This window comes from Eublepharis macularius, chromosome 10 (assembly GCF_028583425.1).
Source record: "Eublepharis macularius isolate TG4126 chromosome 10, MPM_Emac_v1.0, whole genome shotgun sequence".
Lineage (NCBI taxonomy): Eukaryota > Metazoa > Chordata > Lepidosauria > Squamata > Eublepharidae > Eublepharis > Eublepharis macularius.
The window spans coordinates 11,085,521-11,108,023 of NC_072799.1; the positions used below are offsets into that span (position 1 = coordinate 11,085,521).

The 22,503-nt window shown below is 44.5% G+C and overlaps 1 protein-coding gene across 2 annotated transcripts in view; it reads right to left on the minus strand.

Moving 5' to 3' along the window:
* SLC4A4 (solute carrier family 4 member 4) overlaps positions 1–22,503 on the minus strand; it is a 257,837-nt gene that overhangs the window by 108,629 nt on the left and 126,705 nt on the right. For both annotated transcript variants that reach the window (XM_054989973.1, XM_054989972.1), the window contains exons 4-5: positions 15,434–15,569; positions 792–952 (exon numbers count right to left, since the gene is read on the minus strand). In XM_054989973.1, coding sequence (XP_054845948.1) covers positions 792–952; positions 15,434–15,569 — 297 coding nt within the window. The remainder of the gene's footprint in view (positions 1–791; positions 953–15,433; positions 15,570–22,503) is intronic.

A 22,503-nucleotide genomic window follows, 5' to 3' on the forward strand; every position in this document is an offset into this window, starting at 1 on the left:
GCAATGTATCCATGTTTTGTTTCTTAAGTTTTGTTTGTTAAGAATTCTTACTATTAGAGGGGGAGCGGGGAGAAAAAGTATGCTTGGGATGGAATTGTTGTAATGCAAGCAACGTTCGCCTCCAGAATATGGAACTGTAGTTTCACAGCAGGCAGATATTCCATATATTGCTGCTAAACTGCTTCTTAGACCCTTCATGTTCATATATTAGGTACAGGGCTCATTTTGAGGGGGAACGCACAGGAACGCAGTTCCACAAAGAGGTCACATGTCACGCGGCCCTGCCCATCTGACTCTCGGCCATTTGGGCCCGTTTCAGCCTGGATTGGGGCCGAAATGGCCCAGATCGGGCCTCTGACGGGTGATGATGGATCACTCTCCCACTCAGCAGTGGCCCGATCCTGACCATTTTGGGGCCAATTTCAGCCCTGAATGGCCAGGATTGGGTCCAAAACAGCCAGGATAGGTGAGGCCAGGGGGTGTGGCACATGCAAATCCATTATGCTAATGACACACTTTCGGAGCTGTCAAGGGGCGTGGCATATGCTAATGAGGTATGCTAATGAGTTCCTCCAGCTCTTTTTCTACGGAATGACCCCTGATTAGGTATTATACTGTTGCTTTTGTTTTGTAGGACAGTCATGCAAAAACGCTGTAGGGGGCCCAAGATGCCATGGCCTACGGTGCAGAAGAGGAGTACAGACTTCACCAACCAACTCAACCTTCCATTCAGCAGTTCTTGTCAAAGAGATCTGTTGTTTCCTGGAAGTGCTGCTTTCAAGAATGCTTACCTACTACCTGAGGGAGCGATGAGGCTTCCATGTCCAGCAGGATTGACCCTTTCTCTATACACGTCCTCAGCTCAAACAAGCTGTGCAGGGATAACGTGGCAACATGAGGTTTACTCCACCTCTCTCCTCCCTGTTCCACTTTTTCTTCAAACTTTATCCACCTGCAAGAGAGGGAGAGAAATAAGCAACACTTTTTTAAAAAAATGCAGCTTTCCTGTACAGTCTTCCTAGTCAGTGAAGAGGCTTCTGGAAAAAAGGAAGTTCCAGAAATATGGAGCATTCGCTGAGAACAACTCTCTGTACCCTAGAAAAGGATGCCGGGTCTCCTGCTTCGGAGAGTCACCTCCTGCCACTTCCTCCCTACCTTGGCTGTTCCGACCACCACTGAGTTGGGTGGTGGGGGAAAAAAAGGGGCAATCGTCAGCGCCACCAGAAGTGATGTCATCTTGCTGCCGGAAACACTCTAGAATTCAGCCAAAACTCTGTGGCCAAAACCGAGTTTTGGACGAATGCTAGCGCATCGCTGGCAACATGAACATCACTTCAGATCTTGGCAGAAATGAAATCATCACATTATTGGCGAGGTCGGTTCGTCAGCAGTGAAGGGGTTCCCCCACTGGTGAGACTCTCACTCAATGCCAGCCTTGTGCTAACAAACCTTAAATTGTACTATTTACATCCAAGAGACAGTTGGACCCAGCCAGCTTTTTTGCTGTTGAGAAGGGGACGGAGTGTTCCTCTTTGACCACCAAAAGGGCTATGCTGAGTATTATGGGACTTTCATGAATAAACCCATGTGGTACAGGGGCAGTAAAAAGGAGAAGAACTGGGTGAGGTTGAGCAAACCAGCCGGCTGGATCCAACCCCAAAGACATTTCCGAAGTCTTAACATTTAACAGTATTTGTTTTGTCAAAAGAAATCATTTATTTAAATCACCTATATCTCAAAATATTAATTTTTTAAAAAAACATATTCATTTCATTACCATCAACCCATTTGCACAATAAATCCTATATATAGTTGAAAATTTAGAAAGCATCTCCTACTGCTGTTGTTACTTGTTAGTAACCCATCTTTCACTAAGAAAAAGCTAGAACTTTGGTTTTTACTCTGCAAATGGGCTTAAAGAGGGCTTCCAGGATTCAAAAAGATATACCCATTATCTATGGCATATCTTCCTGGATATTTAATACGGAGATGATGAATCAAACATTGGGTTTGTTACAGTTCTGTTTCAGATTTCTGCAATCTAAACTTCATTGCACTGCTTCACTGGGTGCCCCATGCTGTTGACTGTATTTCACTAACATGAAGTATTCCGTCGAGAGTCGCAGTGAGAAAGGCGAACGAAAAATAATGTACATGAATATTATTTTGTCCCGTATCTATAACATTTTTCAGAGTTTTGCATGCTTCATAGACTTTCTCATCTACATGTACAACCACCTTGTGAAATAGATTAAACTGTGAGATTAAACACTGAGAGATCTCTGTCTTTCGGTGCTACACCTCTGAAGATGCCAGTCACAGCTGCTGGCGAAATGTCAGGAACTACAATGCCAAGACCACGGTGATACACCCCGGAAAATCCACAGCAACCATCGTTCTCCGGCCGTGAAAGCCTTCGACAATATACCTTGTAAAATAGATTAAACTGCCACTCAATAGCCTGATGCCTAAGTGATTTTTAGTAAGGATCTTCCATATACAAAGATAATGTTTTCCACCTGGCAATTTTGCCTGCAGCCTGGTATCGGCTCAAACTACATATCAAGCCAAACTACAGAAGTGTAGCATAGTTTAAAACCCACACCATAGCTATGAGCCTCCATAGTTTAGATAGTTTGTCTTTTATCGGCTCAGCGCTCGTTTCTAGCTGCAGTATAAGAATAACTACGGTTTACCAGTTTTGACACTGCAATTTCTTTTCTTTTATTTATTTAGATATGTCTGATGATGCAGTCAGCACCCGAACATGAAAAAAAAAACACATTTTTTCCGGGAAGAGGTTTGTAATTGCACAGTATCCAAGATTTCTCTTACCGTTTCAGTAACCCACTGGAACAACCCGAAACAGTGATTTTTGTGTATATTTTTGGCTCAGGAATTTCAGAAATTCATGAAACTTTCAAAATCATGGCTTGGTATGATGTCTGAACTTAGCTACTGCAGGTGTTGGCAGCTTCAGTTTTCCAGGGTCTCCCTCCCTTCAATCTGGAAATTAAGTCATCTAAGAAAAGTCCAGCAGGTGCGAGATCATCCATCACTACTTCATTGCCAATGGAGGTTTAATTTTGCCCCTACTAGACATCTCCCTTCCACTTAGATGTTCAAGGTAAGGGAGCTTTCATCAGGTCAGGACTTTACAACCCCTGGATGCGGTTAAGAAACACCTTTTTAAGTGTGGAAATCTTTTGGACACAGCCCAACATTTGTCCTTTGCCCTAATCTTCAACTAAAGTGAGAGATAAAAACGCTTCCCTCTTTTTCTGGTTCGTCTGAAAACATCTTCCTTGAGTCAACTAGGAGACAAGCAAGGAAATATCGAAATATGGTCTTTTCCGATCTTCTTTTCCATTGAAACAAATTTTGCTTTTTGTTGTGCAAATGAACCGAAGATCACAATAAGGGTGAAACACTGCAGAACTTCACATGTTTCAAGGCAGGCAACTCAAACCTTGAAACAAAGCTCACATCTCCGAGGTCTGTAGAAGAGCTGCACTGTACTCACTGCGTGCTCTTTTAAATATTTTTTTTAGAAATCCCAAACTTGCACCATCCTAATCAGGTCTACTAAGAACCCCATCCAGGTCTATAAAATGGGGCTTACTCTCAGGAAGGTGTACTTAGGATTGCACTGTTAGTCCTGCTGGAATACAGCAACAGACCTTGGTTTATATATATGAATGATATGAGGCTGCCTTATACTGAATCAAACCCATGTTCCCTCAAGGTCAGTATTGTCCACTCAGACTAGTAGAAGTTCTCCAGGGTTTCAAGCAGAGGTCTTTCACATCACCTTATGCTCAGTCCTTTTAACTGGAGATGCCGGGGATTAGGGTTGCCAGCCTCCAGGTGATAGCTGGAGATCTCCCGGAATTACAACTGATCTCCAGGCCACAGAGATCAGTTCCCCTGGAGAAAATGGCTGCTTTGAAGGGTGAACTCTATGGAATTATACCCCACTGAAGCCCCTCCCCTCCCCAAACTCCATCCTCTTTAGGGTCCACCTCCAAAATCTCCAGGATTTTCCCAACCTGGACCTGGCAACCCTACTGGGGATTGAACCTGCAACCTTTTGCCTGCCAAGTAGATGTTCTGCCACTGAACCATGGCCTGTCCTTGGGTTCATACCCAGTGCTGGGGATACAGGTTTTTAAAGCACATGTGCTCAACTGATGCAGCATACCTTGGCAGGTAAACACTGCAGGTGTATAAAGCATGAAGCAATCACTTTTCTCAGTCGTTCTAAGACACTCATAATTTTTGTTTTACTGAGCTCCCATAACTTCTGAGCATTTCAAGTCCTTCCCTTTTCCCTATAAACAGAGTTTTTCCTTTTCATACTGCTGCATTTTCCTCATGGCTGCTAGAGAAATATTAAGATGCTTTCAAACAGGCGTGAGCACAAGTATAAACCCTGGATGCATGCCTCAGTTAATCTTTTGCCACGCTAACTCTTGTTAACAAGGCTAAAGATTCTGCTAACCTTTGTCATTTCTTACTTTAGTTCCACAAAACTGCCTTCGAATCCATGACGACAATTCACTTCTAGACATGGGCACAAACAGCATTACGAACAGAAAAAACCCATGAACAGCCCAATCTGCTGTTCGGGAACAAGGTGTTCGTGAGGCCCCATCCTAAATGAACAGGTGGTCGTTGCAAGCCTCGTTCGTGCTGTTGGGCAAGCCAGACAGTCTGGCACCTGCTGCAATCAATCCCCTTGGCAACCGAAGGCAAGGAGGGACTGAACTCTGTCTGAACTCCTTCTGGCTTTCCTTCTGGCTTTAACCCTTCAAAGTACTTCTAGCAGAGAGTCCCGTTTTTGCCACTGTGAAGAGAAAATGACAGCCAATGGGGAGACCCGTGGATCATGCCTTTCCCGGGGTGCAATCTCTCTGAAACTTGGGGGGTCTTCAGAGGACAGTGAGGACTATGTCCCCTGCAAATTTGGCGGCTATTGGACATTGGGAAGGTCAGTTCGTGGGGTGTTGAAAGGGCCCTGCCCCTTGCACATGGCAGGAAAGGGCCCTTTAAACTATCAACTGGCAGGCAGCAGGGGGGAAGGTCACTTTTGTAACCCCTCAAATTAGCTGCCAGCAGACACTGCTGTTTTTGCCAGGACAGGGCCCTTTAAACTATCAGCTTGCAGGCGGCAGGGGGATCTTTAAAGGGCCAGGTAGGTGGGTTTGAGGGGAGGGGGCTAAGTGGGGGTTGGGTGGGGTGGTTCTGGCCCCCACAAACAATGAACATGTCCGAGAACAGTTCATGTTCATCTATGTTCATTGTTCGTTGTTCATGGATGGCAACGGACGACGAACAGGGTGTTCATTGTTTTTTTTCTGTTCATGCTCATGTCTATTCACTTCTCACACTGCTTAGGGACTTTTCATATCATCGTCTTCAAACTCCTTATATATTAGGAAGCCTTAATAAATATATTGCCCTGACCTGGATGGTCTAGGTTAGCCCAATCTCATTAGATCTCAATAGCTAAGCCAGGTCAGCCCTAGTTACTACCTGGATGGGAGATCACCACAGAAGTTCAGGGTTGTGTCAGTCCTAGGGTGGCAGTCCCTGGCAGTTAGATCCCCACAGCAAGCACACAGGTGCATTGGTTGAAGAAACTTTATTCAGAGATCTATTCAGTTCAGGTGTGCACTCATAGGTAGAAGTTGGCAGAAGTGATTATTCAAAAAATAGGACTACTGATTATAGGGGACGTTCTCCCGCCCACTGGCCCATTTGCATTCAGGCACGAAAACCCAAAAAGTTACATGGGAACAAAGTAGTTTAGTCTAGACAAAGTACAGAGTGGATTCATTCTCTCCTGTGAAAAGATACATTTCAGTACACAGCTGCAGCTTCAGCCAAGGAGACTCAGAAGTGAAAGCGCATATTTCTTAGTGATAACAAAGGGGCCACTGGCTCCTCTGGAAATTAGTATTAGCACCCTCAGGTGACTTATATAAAATGCTAAATAAACAGTAGTTAACTTTGGCATTGTATCAGTATGAGCTTAAAATGCAATGTAAAAGGCAGAATACAACAATGGTATGGATAATGGCTTGTATCACTTTCAATATAAAATGCAGAACACAACAATGGCATGGTGTATAAGATGGAGAGCACAACAATGGCATGGATGCCTGCATACATGACAGGTTGCTTCACAGAGGCAGGCAACAGCAAACAACTTCTGTTCATCCCTTGCCTTGAAAACCCTACAGAACTGCCATAAATTGGCTGTGACTTGATGGCACTTTACACAGCATAAATATATTAGTTCTAATAAATGTACTGTTAATTGGATTCTAGCAGGTTTCAGGACACAAAAAATCCATGTGGGCACCTTTTCAGCATGCATCAGTATGGTCCAACTAACGTAATACCGGATGTGGGAGATTTCAATTCAAACCAAAAGCACACCACAGACACATTCAACAGCCTTGAGCAAATCATCTTTTCTCAATCTTTTGCCCCTATACAAAATGGATGTAAACCAACGTCCTGTCTCATAGAGCACCAAAAAACCATTCTGAACTGGAGAAATAAAGGCTATTTTTATATTATCTTTGCTTGTTACTGTTCTTGGAAGGTTCATACAGCCTGAGAATGTCTGAGCTACATAGCCTTTAGGTTTGTCCAAATTTACTTACTTACTTACTTAGTAACCTCTGTTCATCTTTTGCCTTGAAAACTCTACGAAGTCACTGTAAATCAGCCGCAACTTGACGGCACTTTCCACCACCTATCCCATTTGTGTCCCAGTGAAAAAGGCGGGCGATAAATAAAGCAAATAAATAAAATGTATCCTTCTATTCTCTTCTAACAGAGACGGTTTTATCCTCTGTCCCATTAGCAGAAATTCTTTTTGCCCCACCTTTCCATACACACCCCTTTCCTCCAATACTTGGAAAATACTTGCTGCTGTTTTGCCTGGGAAAAACCAAAGCTACATTCAAAGGAACCAGCAAGAAATTTTCCACCATCTTGTTTTGCCCTTCATTGAAAAGGTGTAATCTATCTTACCGAAATTGCAAAAGCAGCAGCAGGATTTCTGACTATTGCATCATTTCTTCTCCTATCAACAGCACCTAAGGTCAACTAAGCTGAGTTAATTACTCTTAGAGCCAACGTAACAAAGAGAAGGTCTCCAAACGACCTTCCTCTTTAAGGTCTTTGGTCCAATTTAACGGCCATTATTGCTTTTTTCAGTGGGAACTATTGCACAAACTCCATCCACTACTTGCGTCAGGAAAAGCTTCTTGAAAATTTCCAGATTGGAAACCCACCCATAAAAGTTATGGCTGACAACTTCTTAAACGATGTGCAGGCTAGATTTGGAGCACACAGAACACATCTCTGCAGGGTTACATGAAACATCTGTACTAAGGGATATGACATAAGTTCCTTGCCTGCATTAGTTAAATGTTAAGGAACCAGGGAAAATAAAGTTCTCCATTTGGAAGTTAACTCCAACCTATTCACAAATATGTGGCAGCAACACCCCCCCCCCTTCAGTCATCGTCCGCTTGGGCTGGATCCAAACATCATCTTGTGTGAACTGTCCTGCAGTTTCCATAGATTCCCTCTTTCAGCTGTGCCCCCCCCCACATCATATCCCATGTCGTTCCAGAGGGTCCCCCAATCCTCAGGCGATGCAGGAGGTAGTGGGTAGCAAAGAAAAAGGGGTAGGAGCAGGAAAGAGAAGTAAGCAATGGTTGTTGTGGATTTTCCGGGGTGTATCACCGTGGTCTTGGCATTGTAGTTCCTGATGTTTCGCCAGCAGCGGTGACTGGCATCTTCAGAGGTGGACTAACCCCCCCCCCCCCCCCGTGGCGCAGTGGTAAGCTGCAGTACTGCAGTCCAAGCTCTGCTCACGATGATACAGCCCGGAAAATCCACGCCGATACAGCCTGGAAAATCCACAACCACCATCGTTCTCCGGCCGTGAAAGCCTTTGACAATATATAGAAATAAGGAAACCCTTCTTCTAGCAGAAGAACCTCGCTAAAACTAAAAACAGCAGGACATTTTCCAAGCCTCAGAATATTTAAAGTTTTTTTTTATCCTAAAAAATGAGGGCATGCACTGAGTTAATGGCATTTTTCAGAGTCATTAGGCCTGTTCTTACTACGTAGTTTGGGACTGGGATTACAACTTCGGCCTGCTAATTGAAGCTGACAGGGTTGAAAGCTCCTCCAGGCAAAGTATTATCTTCGCAAAGAACTTAAAATGCTAATTGGACACACCCAACTGCCTTACAGTGAGTTGGTCGATCCAGGCCAGTATTGTCTACTCTGACCGGCAGCAGCTCTCCTGGATCTTGGCTGAGATTTTTCACATCACCGACTACCGGATATTTTGAACTGGAGATGCTGGGGATTGAACCTGGGACCTTCTGCATTCCAAGCAGATGCTCTGCCACTGAGCCACAGCTTCCCCTCCCCTAATTTTTCAAGACTAGCCTGCTACTAACATTCAGAGCATACCTGCAGTCTGAAACGCCGCAGTAATACAGTTTTACCAGCTCAGTGAAACACAGGCCTAAATGGAGAGTAAATATGCATCTGCAAGGACAGCTCAGAAAGAGATAAGATGCCGCTCAAAGCACGTACAAAGCACGTAGAGGGAAAGTGTGCCCACTGAGCCTCAACTGACTCATGGTGAGCCCATGGTAAAAGGTAAAGATAGTCCCCTGTGCAAGCACCGGGTCATTACTGACCCACGGGGGACGTCGTATCACGACATTTTCTTGGTAGGCTTTTTGTTACGGGGTGGTTTGCCATTGCCTTCCCCAGTCATCTACACTTTACCCCCAGGAAACTGGGTACTCATTTTACCGACCTCGGAAGGATGGGAGGCTGAGTCAACCTTGAGCCGGCTACCTGAACCCGGCTTCTGCCAGGATCGAACTCAGGTCGTGAGCGGAGCTTGGACTGCAGTACTGCAGCTTACCACTCTGTGCCACGGGGGGTGAGTCCATGAAATTAGCAGAATTGGTTTTCCATTGCTTTTGTTTGCATCATAACTCCAGTCTTCCTTGATGGTCTCCAATCCAAATATAGAGCTAGGGTTGCCGGAGATCTCCCGAATTACAACTGATCTCCAGGTGATAATTTAATTTAATTTAATTTATTATATTTATATTCCGCCCTCCCCGCTTTTGCAGGCTCAGGGCGGATCAGTTCCCCTGGAGAAAATGGCTGCTTTGGAGAGCGGGCTTTATAATATTATACCATTCTGAGGCCCCTCCCCTCCCCAAACCCCACCCTCTCCAGGCTCCACCCCCAAATCTCCAGGAATTTCCCGACCTGGACCTAGCAATCCTATATAGAACATGGCCAACCCTGCTTAGTTTCCAAGCTCTCACTAGCACAAGATAGTCTCAGCTCCAGTTACACTGCTGCCAACCAAGTAACAACGGTGCATCAAAGTCTACCCCATCAGTGTCCCTGGACAGTCAGGAACAGACCACCTAGTGCAATACAATACAACTCTCCTTAGGGTTATCCCTTTTGAATCATTTTTAAATAACTGTGTGCAGTCAAGTTGCAATCGACTCATGGCAGCCCCAGCCATGAATTTGATCAGGCCGCTAGAAAAGAGGAAGAAACCACTCGGGGGATACGTGAAATGTAACATTCAAACCATCTAATTGAATAATAGGATATCAAAGCGCAACCATGCTTAAACTGCCAATCATATCGCCTATGTAATGTAATACAATAAATACAATCCTATATAATGCAATGCAATAAATACATGGATTTTATCAAGGCAAGAGATGCCTAGATGAAGCTTCCCATTGCCTTTGTCTGCATAACAGCCCCAGTCTTCCTTGGCAGTTTCCCATCCAAGTACCAACCCTGTTCAGCTTCCAAGCTCTGACGAGAACAGGCCAGTCCAAATGTCATTAACCGTATCCAGGACATGCTCTAAAGTGCTCCCCCGGCTCATGAAGAGAAACAGCTAACTCAACAATGGAAAAGAAGCACCTAGAGTTGCCAGGTCCCCTTACCTCTCAGTGGGAGGGAGGACCCAGCACTCATCTTTTTGTTGCTCCTGGGGTGGTGTGATGATGTCACTTTCTGGAAGTGAGGTAATCACACAGGCCCAAGAAGCGTGTGTGCACTTTGCAGCAGGTTGATTTGGCCCCCAATCGGGCCCGATTTCAACCCTTTTGGGGCCCAAATCAGCCCACTGGAAAGCACAGAAGCATTCTCAGGGTGGCGCGATGGTACTGCTCCTGAAATGACGTTATTGCGCCGCTCTGGGAGCACGCCCAGGAGGTGTGTTCCCCCGCCTTCCCCCCTCCTGCTGGCCAGGTGAGTGGTGTCAGGGGGCAGAGGGTGGGAGCAGGGGATCTCTAGAAGCACCCATTGAGAATTCTAGTGCACCTCAGGTCCCTCTGAAACAAGGTGTGACTCCAAGCTAGGTGCATTCAGGTCACTCAACAAACAGTGATAATTGAGTTTTATCCCATCTTAGCATATCCCTTTTAATTTCTTTCCAAGTCTTAATATAATTGTTTTGGAATAACATACAGTTCATATTTGACAAAGTAATACCCAAATATTTTACCTTTTTTCTTAACTTTTAAACCCCGTTATGCTCTCAAGTTTCATTTGATCTTGTATTTTCATATTTTTAGTTAAGACTTCGGCTTTCTGCTTATTAGCCTTAAAACCAGCCACTACACCAAATTCTTTCAATTTTGTCATTAGGGTTTCAATTCCTTTCAAGGGGTCCTCCAAAATCAACACCAAGTCATCTTCAAAGGCTCTCAGTTTGTAGTTCTCCTGTTTCGCCTTAACACCTCGAATTCTCTCATCTTGTCTTATGTCCCTATTCAAAACTTCAAGCATCAGTATAAATATCAAAGGTGACAATGGGCAACCTCAGTCTTGTGCCTCTTTGTATTCCCACATGGTTTAGTTATTCAACAAACAGACCAGTGTGGAAAGGGCTACTTGGTGCTGGAAGCTTGTAACCCACAGAACCAAACACAAACCAAGAAGGCTTCTATGGGATGGCATGGAAGTTGGGCAGAGATGCCTCAAACGCACACCCAGCACACATAGCTTGGCTCACAATGGATAATTTGCCCATCTAGACAGCAGACAGGTAGCATTTGGGATTAGCACCCTCGGTGCAGTGCAGCTAATTTATTTCAGGTTCCCAGGAAGAAACCCTGCTGCCTTTCCCAGGACATTTCCAGCACAAAAAATGCAACGGGGCATGCAGGAAGCTGGCCTGTGGATACATTCCCTCCAGGAAGATTAAACTAGTTCTTCACCAAAGAGAGCTAAAGGTGAAATCCAATTCAGATCTCTGTTAAACTGAAATATGTATGCTGTGCTTATTAGATTCATTCCCACAACCTGATTAGGGGTGGAATTCTCTGTTGCAGGATATCAGTCTTGCCGAAATCAACAGGACTTGGAGAGGATTCTTTAAGACATTTCAGATTTAAGTCCTGCTGGACAAGATCAAAGTCCCTGCATTCTGCTCCTGACAGCTTTAGAAACAGGGAGTGAAGCTAATCGCTGTCCCCTTGTTTAACCCATGCCTCAGGGAATCAGAAACAAACAGCTTCCGAACACAGAAGTACCATTCTGTGGTTATTTATTTTTATTTATTTATTTAATTTATTTATTTGCATTTGTACCCCGTTCTCCCCGCACACAGGCTCAGAGTGGCAAACAACCATCAAACACATTAAAATCCATTATATACAAATTACATTAAAAACATACACTTCATTTATCTCTAAATACCATATAGAGTCCTCTAATTTTTATTTGCATAACACATAAGACAGCACATTACCAAAACATGCCTAAAGTTTGTATAACAGCAATCCCTTCATACATGCATCTATCTGTGAGGAAGGGCAACCACACACAACTTTTTTTAAAAAAACAAGACTGACTTTCAAATAACTATAACCAACATACAATTTTCAGGTGGGTAGCTGTAATGGTCTGCAGTAGAAGAGCATGATTTGAGTCCAGTAGCACCTTAAAGACTAGCAAGACTTCCAGGGTATAAACTTTCAAGAGTCAAAGCTCACTTCGTCTAACCAACAAATGAAAATCAGGTTATACCGAAGTACTGCATCGTAACCGGATATTCGGTGAAGTTTTCGGTATCAAAACACTTCTGACACCATAAAAAGAAGAAGAAATGAGGCAAGATCCCTCTAAGGAAATATTTGACTAACTAGCCTGTTTACTGTGAAAACACAAACTTCACAGTTAAAGCATTAAGGTTAAATCCTGTGGATCTGTTCTACCAGCAGTGGAACTTTCCTTCTATGCAAGAAGCACTCTCCTGACATAGGAGGCTTAAACACCTCTTGCATCAGAGGGCAGCTCCTTGAGACAGGATAAAACACATTCACGGGATCCAACACTTGCTCTTTGAGGTGATCCAGGACTCTTCTTGTCATCTTTACAGCAAGAACCAAATTGGCTGGTCTTCTAGAAAAGCTGCAAACACACACACATGTGAACACACTCACAAAACTATCTTCTACTGAATCAATCAAAGTCAGTATTGTCTACTAAGATCAGCAGTGGCTTTCCAGGGTCTTACCAAGGGGTCTTTCATATCATCTACTACCAGATCTTTTTAAATGGAGATGCCAGAGATTGAACTTGGGACCTTCTGCATGCCAAACAGATATCCCACCATTGAGCCACAGCCCCTCAAGAGCTATAGACAATACATTAAAAATCACAAAACCATAAAATCAGTAATAATCTTTAAAAAGTCGTTAAAATAGTCCAGGAGCAGGCTATTTAAACAAATATTTGGGAGTCTATATATGGGCATAGCAGATGGCCGAGGGCAGCCCCAGAAAAAGTGGCAGACTTAGATGGAAGAAGGAGGACACATGCTGGTACTCAGCCAAAGGCCCGGCAAAACATCTCCGTTTTACTGGCCCTGTGGAACTGTAACAGGTCCCGCAGGGCCCGGATCTCCAGTGGGAGAGCGTTCCACCAGGCCAGGGTCAGGGCAGAAAAAGCCCTGGCCCTAGTTAAGGCCAGACGGATGGAGGGACCACCAGGAGTTGCTTGTCTGCAGAGCGCAACACCCTGCAGGGGACATAGTGGAAGAGGCATTCATGCAGGTATGCAGGTCCCAGTCCGTGAAGGGCTGGTGTTAACACCTTGAACCGGATCCAAAACTCCACTGGGAGCCAGTGCAGCTGGCACAGCACAAGATGAATGTGCGCTCAGATTGGCGTTCCAGTAAGAATATGTGCCACTGCATTCTGGACCAGCTGTAACTTCTGGGTCAAGCCCAAGGGCAGCCCAGTGTAGAGTGCATTGCAGTAGTCTAGCCCGGAGGTGACAGTTGCATGGATTACTGTGGCTGAAACCAGTTGACTTGTGTAGCCTAAACTTGAAAGTGGCATTTAGACTTGTGTGTGAGAAAGAGACAGACGGACGGACAGAGGCAGAGAGAGGCATCTACACCTCACATGCTGACTGCGCAAAGTACCAGCGTAATCTTAAAGTTTAATGTACCGATTGCAGTGTGTGGAAAGGAAGAGGGCAAAGTGATATCCACAGGTAGGAGATTAATCCAGCCAAACACCAAAAAAAGGCCCATAAAACAGAAGCTGGAGAAGTAGATTAGCACAGCTCCAGCTGAAGAAAAACTGAAAAGCTAATATTTAAAAGCTCCAGGGAAAGAGGCAAAAGACAGTCGAAAACACTGGCTCAGCACTCTTCTCTCCAAAGGATGACCTTACCGGTTTTTCTCAAGGTCTAGATTTGACACGTGACTGTCATGTCCAAGTAAAATCTAAAATCGAGTTTAATTATTGCTGAGTTAATTGCACTGGTGGCCATCTTCATTAATTATAGCCTAAAATGTGTCGCCAATCGAGCACAGTTTCTCTATATGCTCGGTTCCTGCCAAGTGTAAATTTAAGAGTATTTCTCCTGTTTCAATTAATCCTAAAACACTTAAGTTATTTCTGTTGGGAAATGCAGGGCAATGATAAAAAGGTCTACTCAGAATTCTACTGAACCCTACTCCACGGGGCTGACTCCCAGGAAAATGTTCTTAGGACTGCACTGCACTGAAATTCGTCAAGACGAATTTTCAAAAGAAATAACTAAACCCCAGAATAAAGCATAAATAGGATGCTTTACTCACTCTCATGCTAAAATTATTCCACTGAACAAGCATTCAAGCCTAGAAACTACACTTCTGTGTTGCCTTTCTGAGCAATCAGAGTGTTTCAGTAAAACAACCCTGTAAGGTAGGCTGGCATGATTATCCACATACTATGGGTGGGGGAACCAGAGGTTAGAGACAGTAGTTTGCCTAAAACGACCTAGCTGAGTTAATGGTTTAAGATTTAAACCAGGGACCTCCAAGATCACATATTCATTCATTCATTCATTCATTCATTCGCCTGCAACAGATTTAGCCTGCCTCACTCAACAACGGACTCAAAAGTGGTTATAGGATTAATAAAAATCCTACTAAAGTTAACCTCAATAAAAACCATGTGATAATGCCTCTTCCAAACACCAAATAATCACAGATCCATTCTTTAACCCATTCTTCATGCACATCCCACTTTGCAACCATCTTTACATATTTCAGCTTTACATTTAGCCACTATAGTAAATCAGCTCTCTGACTTCAACAAATTTAGAAAGGTGCAGCCCTGTTTAGGATTGCACTGAAAATGGGGTAGATATTCCAAATCAGTATTTAAACATCAGTTTAGAAGATTTTAATGCGGATTCATGATACTGCAGTTCAAATATACTATACTGACAAATGTCACTTTAAAATGCATAGGAAAGAAAGGGGGTTGCACCAAGGCAAAACAAAGGAAAAAAGGCAATGGGTGCAAAGGGAAGTCTTTAATTTGCCCTTTTTTTCTTCATTTTAACATGCATGCAAAAACATGTCCATGTGTTCTCTAGTAGGTCAGTTAGCTAACATAAAAATAAATGTTGAAACAATTCTTCAAGTACCCCTTTACTGACAAAGTTTTCCAAGATATCTTCATAGTAAAGAGTCCAGTAGCACCTTTAAGACTAACCAACTTTATTGTAGCATAAACTTTCGAGAATCACAGCTCTCTGATAATGCATCTGACGAAGAGAGTTGTGGTTCTCGAAAGCTTATGCTACAATAAAGTTGGTTCGTCTTAAAGGTGCTACTGGACTTTTTGCTACTACAGGCTAGCAGGGCTAACTCCTCAAGGATATCATCAGATACTCATCAACCTGCTTGGATCTCCATAACTCAGGGAGAAGACACTCTGCCAAGGTCACTCACAACTTTGCCCGAGGTTCTTCTGAAAATGGTCGAGGTTCTTCTGCAGCCGGCCCAAAGTGGACAACACACACATGCATACACACCCCATTTTGCTCACCTTGCCGTCTCTTTCCATTCCATCTCCTGCCCATCGACAGCCAGAAGTTCGTCCAGTTCCGTGAAGAGCTGCGGTGGAGCAGGGCTATCATCGTCTTCGCCCAAAATGAAGCGGATGCGCTCGGCGGCGGGGGAGACTGCAGAGGTGAAAATACTGCGGTTAACAGACTGGAGGATGATCAAGGATGTCCGGCTCCTCGCCTTCCCCTTCTCCCCATATCCATTCAGCTGTTTCTCCTGGTTGCCTTGTCCATCGGACATCTTAAGCCGCTACCTGTGGGCTGCTGTTTGTTTGTTTCTTTATAGCCTAGGTGTCTACGTTACACTTACTTCTAAAAACTTCAAGCTAGGGGTAAAGTTCAAGAAGGTTTGTGTCTTCGGCCCCCACTTCTTTAAACTGTGTGCTAGCAAGCAAGTCCACACAGTTCCTTGTCAAAAAAAGAAAAAAGAAGAGAGAGAAAGGGAGAGAGGAAAGAACTTTTGGGCTCAGAACCAATTTGCTCTATGGTACATGCCCAGGACCTTTCGTACTCTGATCAGCTGAGGTCCTTTAAAGCCCTTTTCTTTATAGGCAGAAAACCAGTTCAAGCCAAGCTATTTGGGGGGGACCTCACGGAGAGGAAGTGGCTTCCAAGTGCCAACTCCCCCCTCCCTTTGTACCAGGCTAGAACTTTCATTGGCTTGCGAAGCAGCCCCTCCAGGACTCATTACCAGTGTGAAGGGAATATTTAACAAAATAGCCCTTCTCCTCTTGTGCATGGGAGTCTGTGAGCTCTGGCCCATTTACGCAGGCACCAAAAACACCGAAGTAGGAGAGAGAAAGAGATTAACTGAGGCTGTGTTCAACTTCTTATGCTCCAGGAGAAAATGCAAGTCTTAAGGGCCAGTTCACACATTATGCCGAAGCAAACCCAGGTTTGCCAATGACTGTGCACTCAGCTGCAACCAATCAAGGCTCTCCTCGACTCCTGTTTCTCTAGGATGCACAAGTTTATCACGTTCACACTTTGCACTGTTGAGATGGACACTCGAAGTACCTGATGCACGCACCTTAAAAACATTGTGCATGAAAGAGCTCGGAAGGTAAACGTGACTTGAACTTTGGCGGTTCCCCCCCCCCCCCAAAAAAAGGAATTCCTTTTTTTCATTTTTGATATATTAGTATGAGGATGATGGAAAGCACCATCAAGTCATAGCTGACTCATGGCGACCCCTGCTGGGGTTTTCAAGGCAAGAGACTGAGAGCCAAACTACAAGTGACGCCTGACACTAGTTGGACACTTGTCAGCTTCCCTCAAGTTTTGATGGGAAATGTAGGCATCCTGGTCTTGTAGCTTGGCTCTCCGACTGCTGTCCAATGGACTTTCCAACTGTCACTTGTCCAACATTCCGCCAAGCTGCCTACATTTCCCATCAAAACTTGAGGGAAGCTGACAAGGGTCCAACCTGTGTCAGGCATCACTTGTAGTTTGGCTCTAACAAAGGTGGTTTGCCATTGCCAGCCTCTGCATCCTTGATCTTCTCTGGAGGTCTCCCATCCAATAACTAACCAAGACCAACCCTGCTCAGCTTCTGAGATCTAATGAGATCGGGCTTGCCTGGGTTATCCAGGTCAGGGCAATATATTGGTAGGACTGAGTCAAATGCATACCACCAGCTGCCAAAACTCTATCTGAAAAGATTTAAATATAAACCCTACGCATGCAATCCTTTAATATGCTTGCAAGAGCAAATTATAAGCATGTTTGAACAAAAGCCAGGATCAATAGAAAGCTGTTGGGCTTCTTTCTGCTTGGAAGCACCCACACACACACACATTTCGTTTATTTATTTATGTTATTTATTGTCCACCTTTCTCACTGAAACTCAAGGCAGATTGCCCGGTGTCAGTCATTACAAGCAACACTAGGACATAAAATAAACAATACAACGGGATGGATTGTAGAAATGTGAAAACAAGCAGAAATCCAATACAGAGATGAAACAACACTGAAGGAAAACGTAAGTAATTTAGCATGACATATTAGACCACACAGAAACTACCCAATAGGAGCATACTTGCAACAACAGACAGTACACAGCACTACAGTCTACAATCCCTTTATCAAAACATCTTTCTCAGCACAATTCTAAAAAGAGTTACTCCAGTCTAAGCCCACTGACATCAATATGCTTACACCAGAGTAACTCTTCTTACGATTGCATTGTCTGGATCATTTCCTTACAGCACTGCCCTATTATCTATTTTAAAAAGCCACGAAGAATGCATGCATGTGGACAGCTGTTGTATTTGCTATCTGCAGGGTGCTGCCTGAAAAAGACCCTGTTCAGATGAGCGAAGCTGCTGTGGCACAGCCAAGTGGAGCATATACAGAGACGGTCCTGCAAATATGAAGGGCAAAGGTCATCACGAAGGGCTTTGAATATGATAGCTAGACCCTTGAACTGCACCCTGTAACTGATGGATGTCCAATGGAGTGACAGCAGAATGTGAGTAATATGCGTGCTCCACCAGGCTCCTGATAATAAATGAGGTGCGGCATTCTGCACCAACTGGAGTCTCTGAGTTGACTTTGAGGGGAGACCTATGTACAGTGCATTACAGTAGTCTAGTCTCGATGTTACTGTGCCATGGATCCAGGTGGTCAGATCGGGTATGTCAAGATAGGGGATCATCTACCAGGCTAGGGAGAGTTGGGAGAAGGCCTTTTCGGCAGCCGCATTTACTTGCTTCTCTAGCAGCAGTGCTGGATCCGGTATAACCCCTCGGCCCTTGATCGAGTCTGCAATGGTCGTTATCATTACAAAAGAATTCAGTTCCCAAAAACATAACAGTAAAGAGTCCAGTAGCACCTTTAAGACTAACCAATTTTACTGTAGCATAAGCTTTCGAGAATCACAGCTCTCTTCTTCAGATGCATGTGGTTCTCGAAAGCTTATGCTACAGTAAAGTTGGTTAGTCTTAAAAGGGCTACTGGACTCTTTACTATTTTGCTACTACAGACTAACACGGCTAACTCCTCTGGATCAAAAACATAATGGGTATAATTTCAGCAAATGCATATCATGAAACATAAGTTAATGTTCTTTACTATAGAAGGCCCATTTATTTTGTTACCCTGTTCCTGCTTGATAATACTATTGCTAGCTACACCGCCTAAGCTGTACTTCTAGTTGTTTTTCCTGGTTGCAGGTATAACAACTGAGCATGTCCAGAGGATTTGTGAACTAATGGGCTCTTGGCTTTTGACCATTATCCTGTTGGTAGAGTTTCCAAGGGTTGCTAGCCCAAGGCTGGCTACCAGCGGGAGATTTGTGGGGGGGGGGAGCTCATTGACGACATAATGACACTGCTGGGTCACAACGATTTCACTTCTGCCCCGACCGGAAGTGACATCATTGTGTTGCCGGTGACTCTCAAGCATTTGGCCAAAACTCTATAATTTAACCACAGAGCTTCGACAGAATGCTAGAGTGTCACCAATGACACATCAATGCCACTCCCAGTTGTGCCATTTGTGACAACTCTCCATCAGTTGCAGGCCAGCACTAGAGCAGGCTATCAGTCCTTATCACCATGATTCTGATGTGTAATCTGGCTGTGTTTCTATGGAGGTGCTGACCAAGGTCCTGACTTTGGACTTCCATTGTATGCTCCACTCTACTGCCTGCTTTCTTCAGTCCATCCCTGGCTAGCCCCCTACCAACTCCATGCAGTGACTTCTCTGTGGTGCTAGAACACAGCAGGAGACCCTTATCCAGAGATGTACACTGGGTGTCTCTGGTAATCCATGCCAACAAAGGTCTTGCTTGAGTGTACTTTACGAAACCTTTCAATGACTCGGTGTGCATTCCAACAGTTTCCTCGTTCCAGGGATGAATCAGAAGCCGAAAGAAAAACAAGAGTCACTGATCAAATAAGGGGCTCTGGACTCACCTCCCGGTCATCCTAGAGTAAGCGAAACATTAGGGAAGTCACCCATCTCTCGTAGACAAACACTGGCACTTTTCCCATGTCGAGGCTTTGAAGGACCCAAAATAACAAAGCAAAGAGGGTGCGACTGAAACACCTCGCAATTTCCTGTTGGTGACGGATGATTTAGCAAAACGATTCCCTTTCCTTTTTGCCCTGTTTCCCTGATTAATTAAAATCTCAAAGTGGCTGACAGTACAATTATGCAATACAATCATCTGTATCACTGAAGATTTTAAAAAGCTAAGCAGAAACCTCAGTGTGACCACTGCCATCAGGTACCCCATGGGGCCGCTGCCCATGCTACCACCAAGGGTAGTAAGCTGGAGAGGCGTCACTGCTCTATTCAGGTTCCCCCAAGAACACTCACAGGAGTCAAAATAGTGAAGAGTCCAGTAGCACCTTTAAGACTAACCAACTTTTCTGTAGCATAAGCTTTCGAGAACCACAGTTCTCTTCGTCAGATACAGGAGTCAAGGACACCATGTAACAATTCCTACTTGTGAGATCTTTATTTCTTGTTTACAAAGCAGCAAGATAAACTTGGGTGCTTCCATTGGCCCAGAAAAGAATCGCCACATTTTTCCTTTTCCTCCACAAGCCCCAGGCGATGCCCAACAATTCCCTCTATGTCCTGCCAAAACAAGCTCCTCCCCCTGCCTCCTGGCTCCTCCCTGGCCCATGCTGCCCTCGAGCCTTACTCCAGGGGCATCATGAATTTCACAAGTGGGAGCTCTGCATGCTAGCCAGCCCCGCCCGAGCCTACTAATACATGGCCAGATACACACCATCAGCTATACTAAGAAGTGATTTCCTAGCTCTACTTCAGCAAGGCAGGATGTCGGCCCTTCAGATTCTCTTTCTCCACCTGCCCAGGGCGGAAGGTCTCTGCCCCGACAGTCTGAATGAAGATTTTGTTATACATATTAGTTGAGTTAAGCAGGCTTCCTTCCAGAAGGATCTCCCCAATTCTGGCACTGCAGCTAACACTGTTCCACTTGCTTCACTTAAGATGGCTTCCTTCTCTTCGCACACTGGCCCAACAGTCCATTCAGTCAAGCAGAAGACAATATGGTACAGTCCTTTCTGGAAAACGCAAAAGCAGACTGTGCACAAGAGAACCGGTGCTTGAGTAAGACACCACAACAGAAAATTTGTGTATGGAAATCTGGGAAAAAATATCTTACTGATCTTTGATATCCCCCAAAAGAAAACACGTTGCAACTGTCACCCACTTAAATATGCAATGATCATGCAGTCTTTGGTTTTAGATTATGTTCAAAGGGATTAGTACGGTAGTATAATGGATGAGCTCAGGAAGATGCTTAGATAAAGGGAAAGGATTATAATTTATTGCAATGCTCATTGTATGTATCGCCTTCCTTTTACTGCGTTGTCTGCCACATTCATAACCCACTTCCTTTATAACAACAACAACAACATTCAATTTATATACCACTTTTCAGGTTGACTTAACACCCACTCAGAGCGGTTTACAAAGTATACCATTATTATCCCCACAACAAAACACCCTGTGAGGTGGGTGGGGCTGAGAGAGCTCCAGAGAACTGTGACTAGCCCAAGGTCGCCCAGCTGGCTTCAAGTGGAGGAGTGGGAAATCAAACCTGGCTCTCCAGATTAGAGTCCTGCCGCTCTTAAGTGACTGACCCAAGGTCGCTCAGCCGGCTTCAAGCGGAGGAGAGGGGAATCAAACCCGGCTCTCCAGATTAGAGTCCTGCCGCTCTTAAGTGACTGACCCAAGCTCACCCAGCTGGCTTCAAGTGGAGGAGAGGGGAATCAAACCCGGCTCTCCAGATTAGAGTCCTACCGCTCTTAACCACTACTCAAAACTGGCTTTATTATGGAATGCCACGCCTTGGGTAGCTTTTTTGTTCACATCGTTTTCTAAGTCTGTAATCCTGATCCTACTGCATTGTTCATTGGATGTCTTATGCAGCCCGATGGGTTTGTTTTCTATATCTTGTAATCTGCCTTGAGTCTCCATGATAAAGGTGGGCTGTAAATGAAGTCTATGGTCTATGAAGTGATCCCAGCACAGGACTTGAAGGCCCACGAGACAGCAACTTTGCTAAAGTTAAGCAGGTATAGATCTCACCGAGTGACTTGAAAGGAGACCAAAGAAAGCTGCCGTTCGTTCTGTGCAGGAAGAAAGGCCAGATATGAATGCAACAGGTGTATGGTACAGTCCTTTCTGGACTTGAAGCTATTTCTGCTTAATTCTTTTAACGTCCTGGCTGAGAATCCATTCAGATACTATCTTGGCACAAGATTCCTCTCTCTCTCTCTCTCTCTCTCTCTCTCTCTCTCTCTCTCTCTCTCTCTCTCATTCTTCCAGTTTTTCCAATGCATTTTAAACCGGGCACACCAAAGTCCAAAATCCAAATAAGGAATTTGCTGGGTCACAAGGTCTACTGCAGCTGAACCTTTGTCGCATGCGCTTCTCAGAGCTGTTGCAGGTTAATGGGCTGTTTATGGGTTGTTTACAGGCTGTCTTTAGCAGGAACATATTTTCATCTCGGCTGGGGAAGGAACAATGTGTGCTAAGCACACACCAAACAGGCCAGACCCAAGCAAAAAAACGGAGCCCAATTAACCTGCAGCAATGAACTCCAACCTTCCCCCTAGTCCTGCTTGACCTGTGGGCCACAGACACAAACGCGCACCCACCCCAGCCAAAATCACCTCAGCCCTTGTGCATGCATTCCACATGATCGACAAGCCAATGGAGAAAGTAAGTACCATTCAAGGAGAAGGTTGCTCGTTTTACAAGACGTTTCATTATTTCTTTTTTTAAAAAATGTTATTTAAAAGAAAATATAGGCCGTTTTCACACTACTTACCTGCTTCCGGAACACCACGAAATGTAGTGCAAAAAACGAGGAAGATAGTGTCTTCTTACAAAGAGTTTTGCGCGACATTGCACAAAACTCATGCAACATCGGGCAAAACTCTCACGAGAAGACACTACCTTTCGCGGTTTTTGCGCTACGTTTCGCGATGTTCCGGAAGCAAGTAAGTAGTGTGAAAACGGCCATAGTAAAGTAAGTGCATAGTATGAAGGTTATGCAAATTCTAAA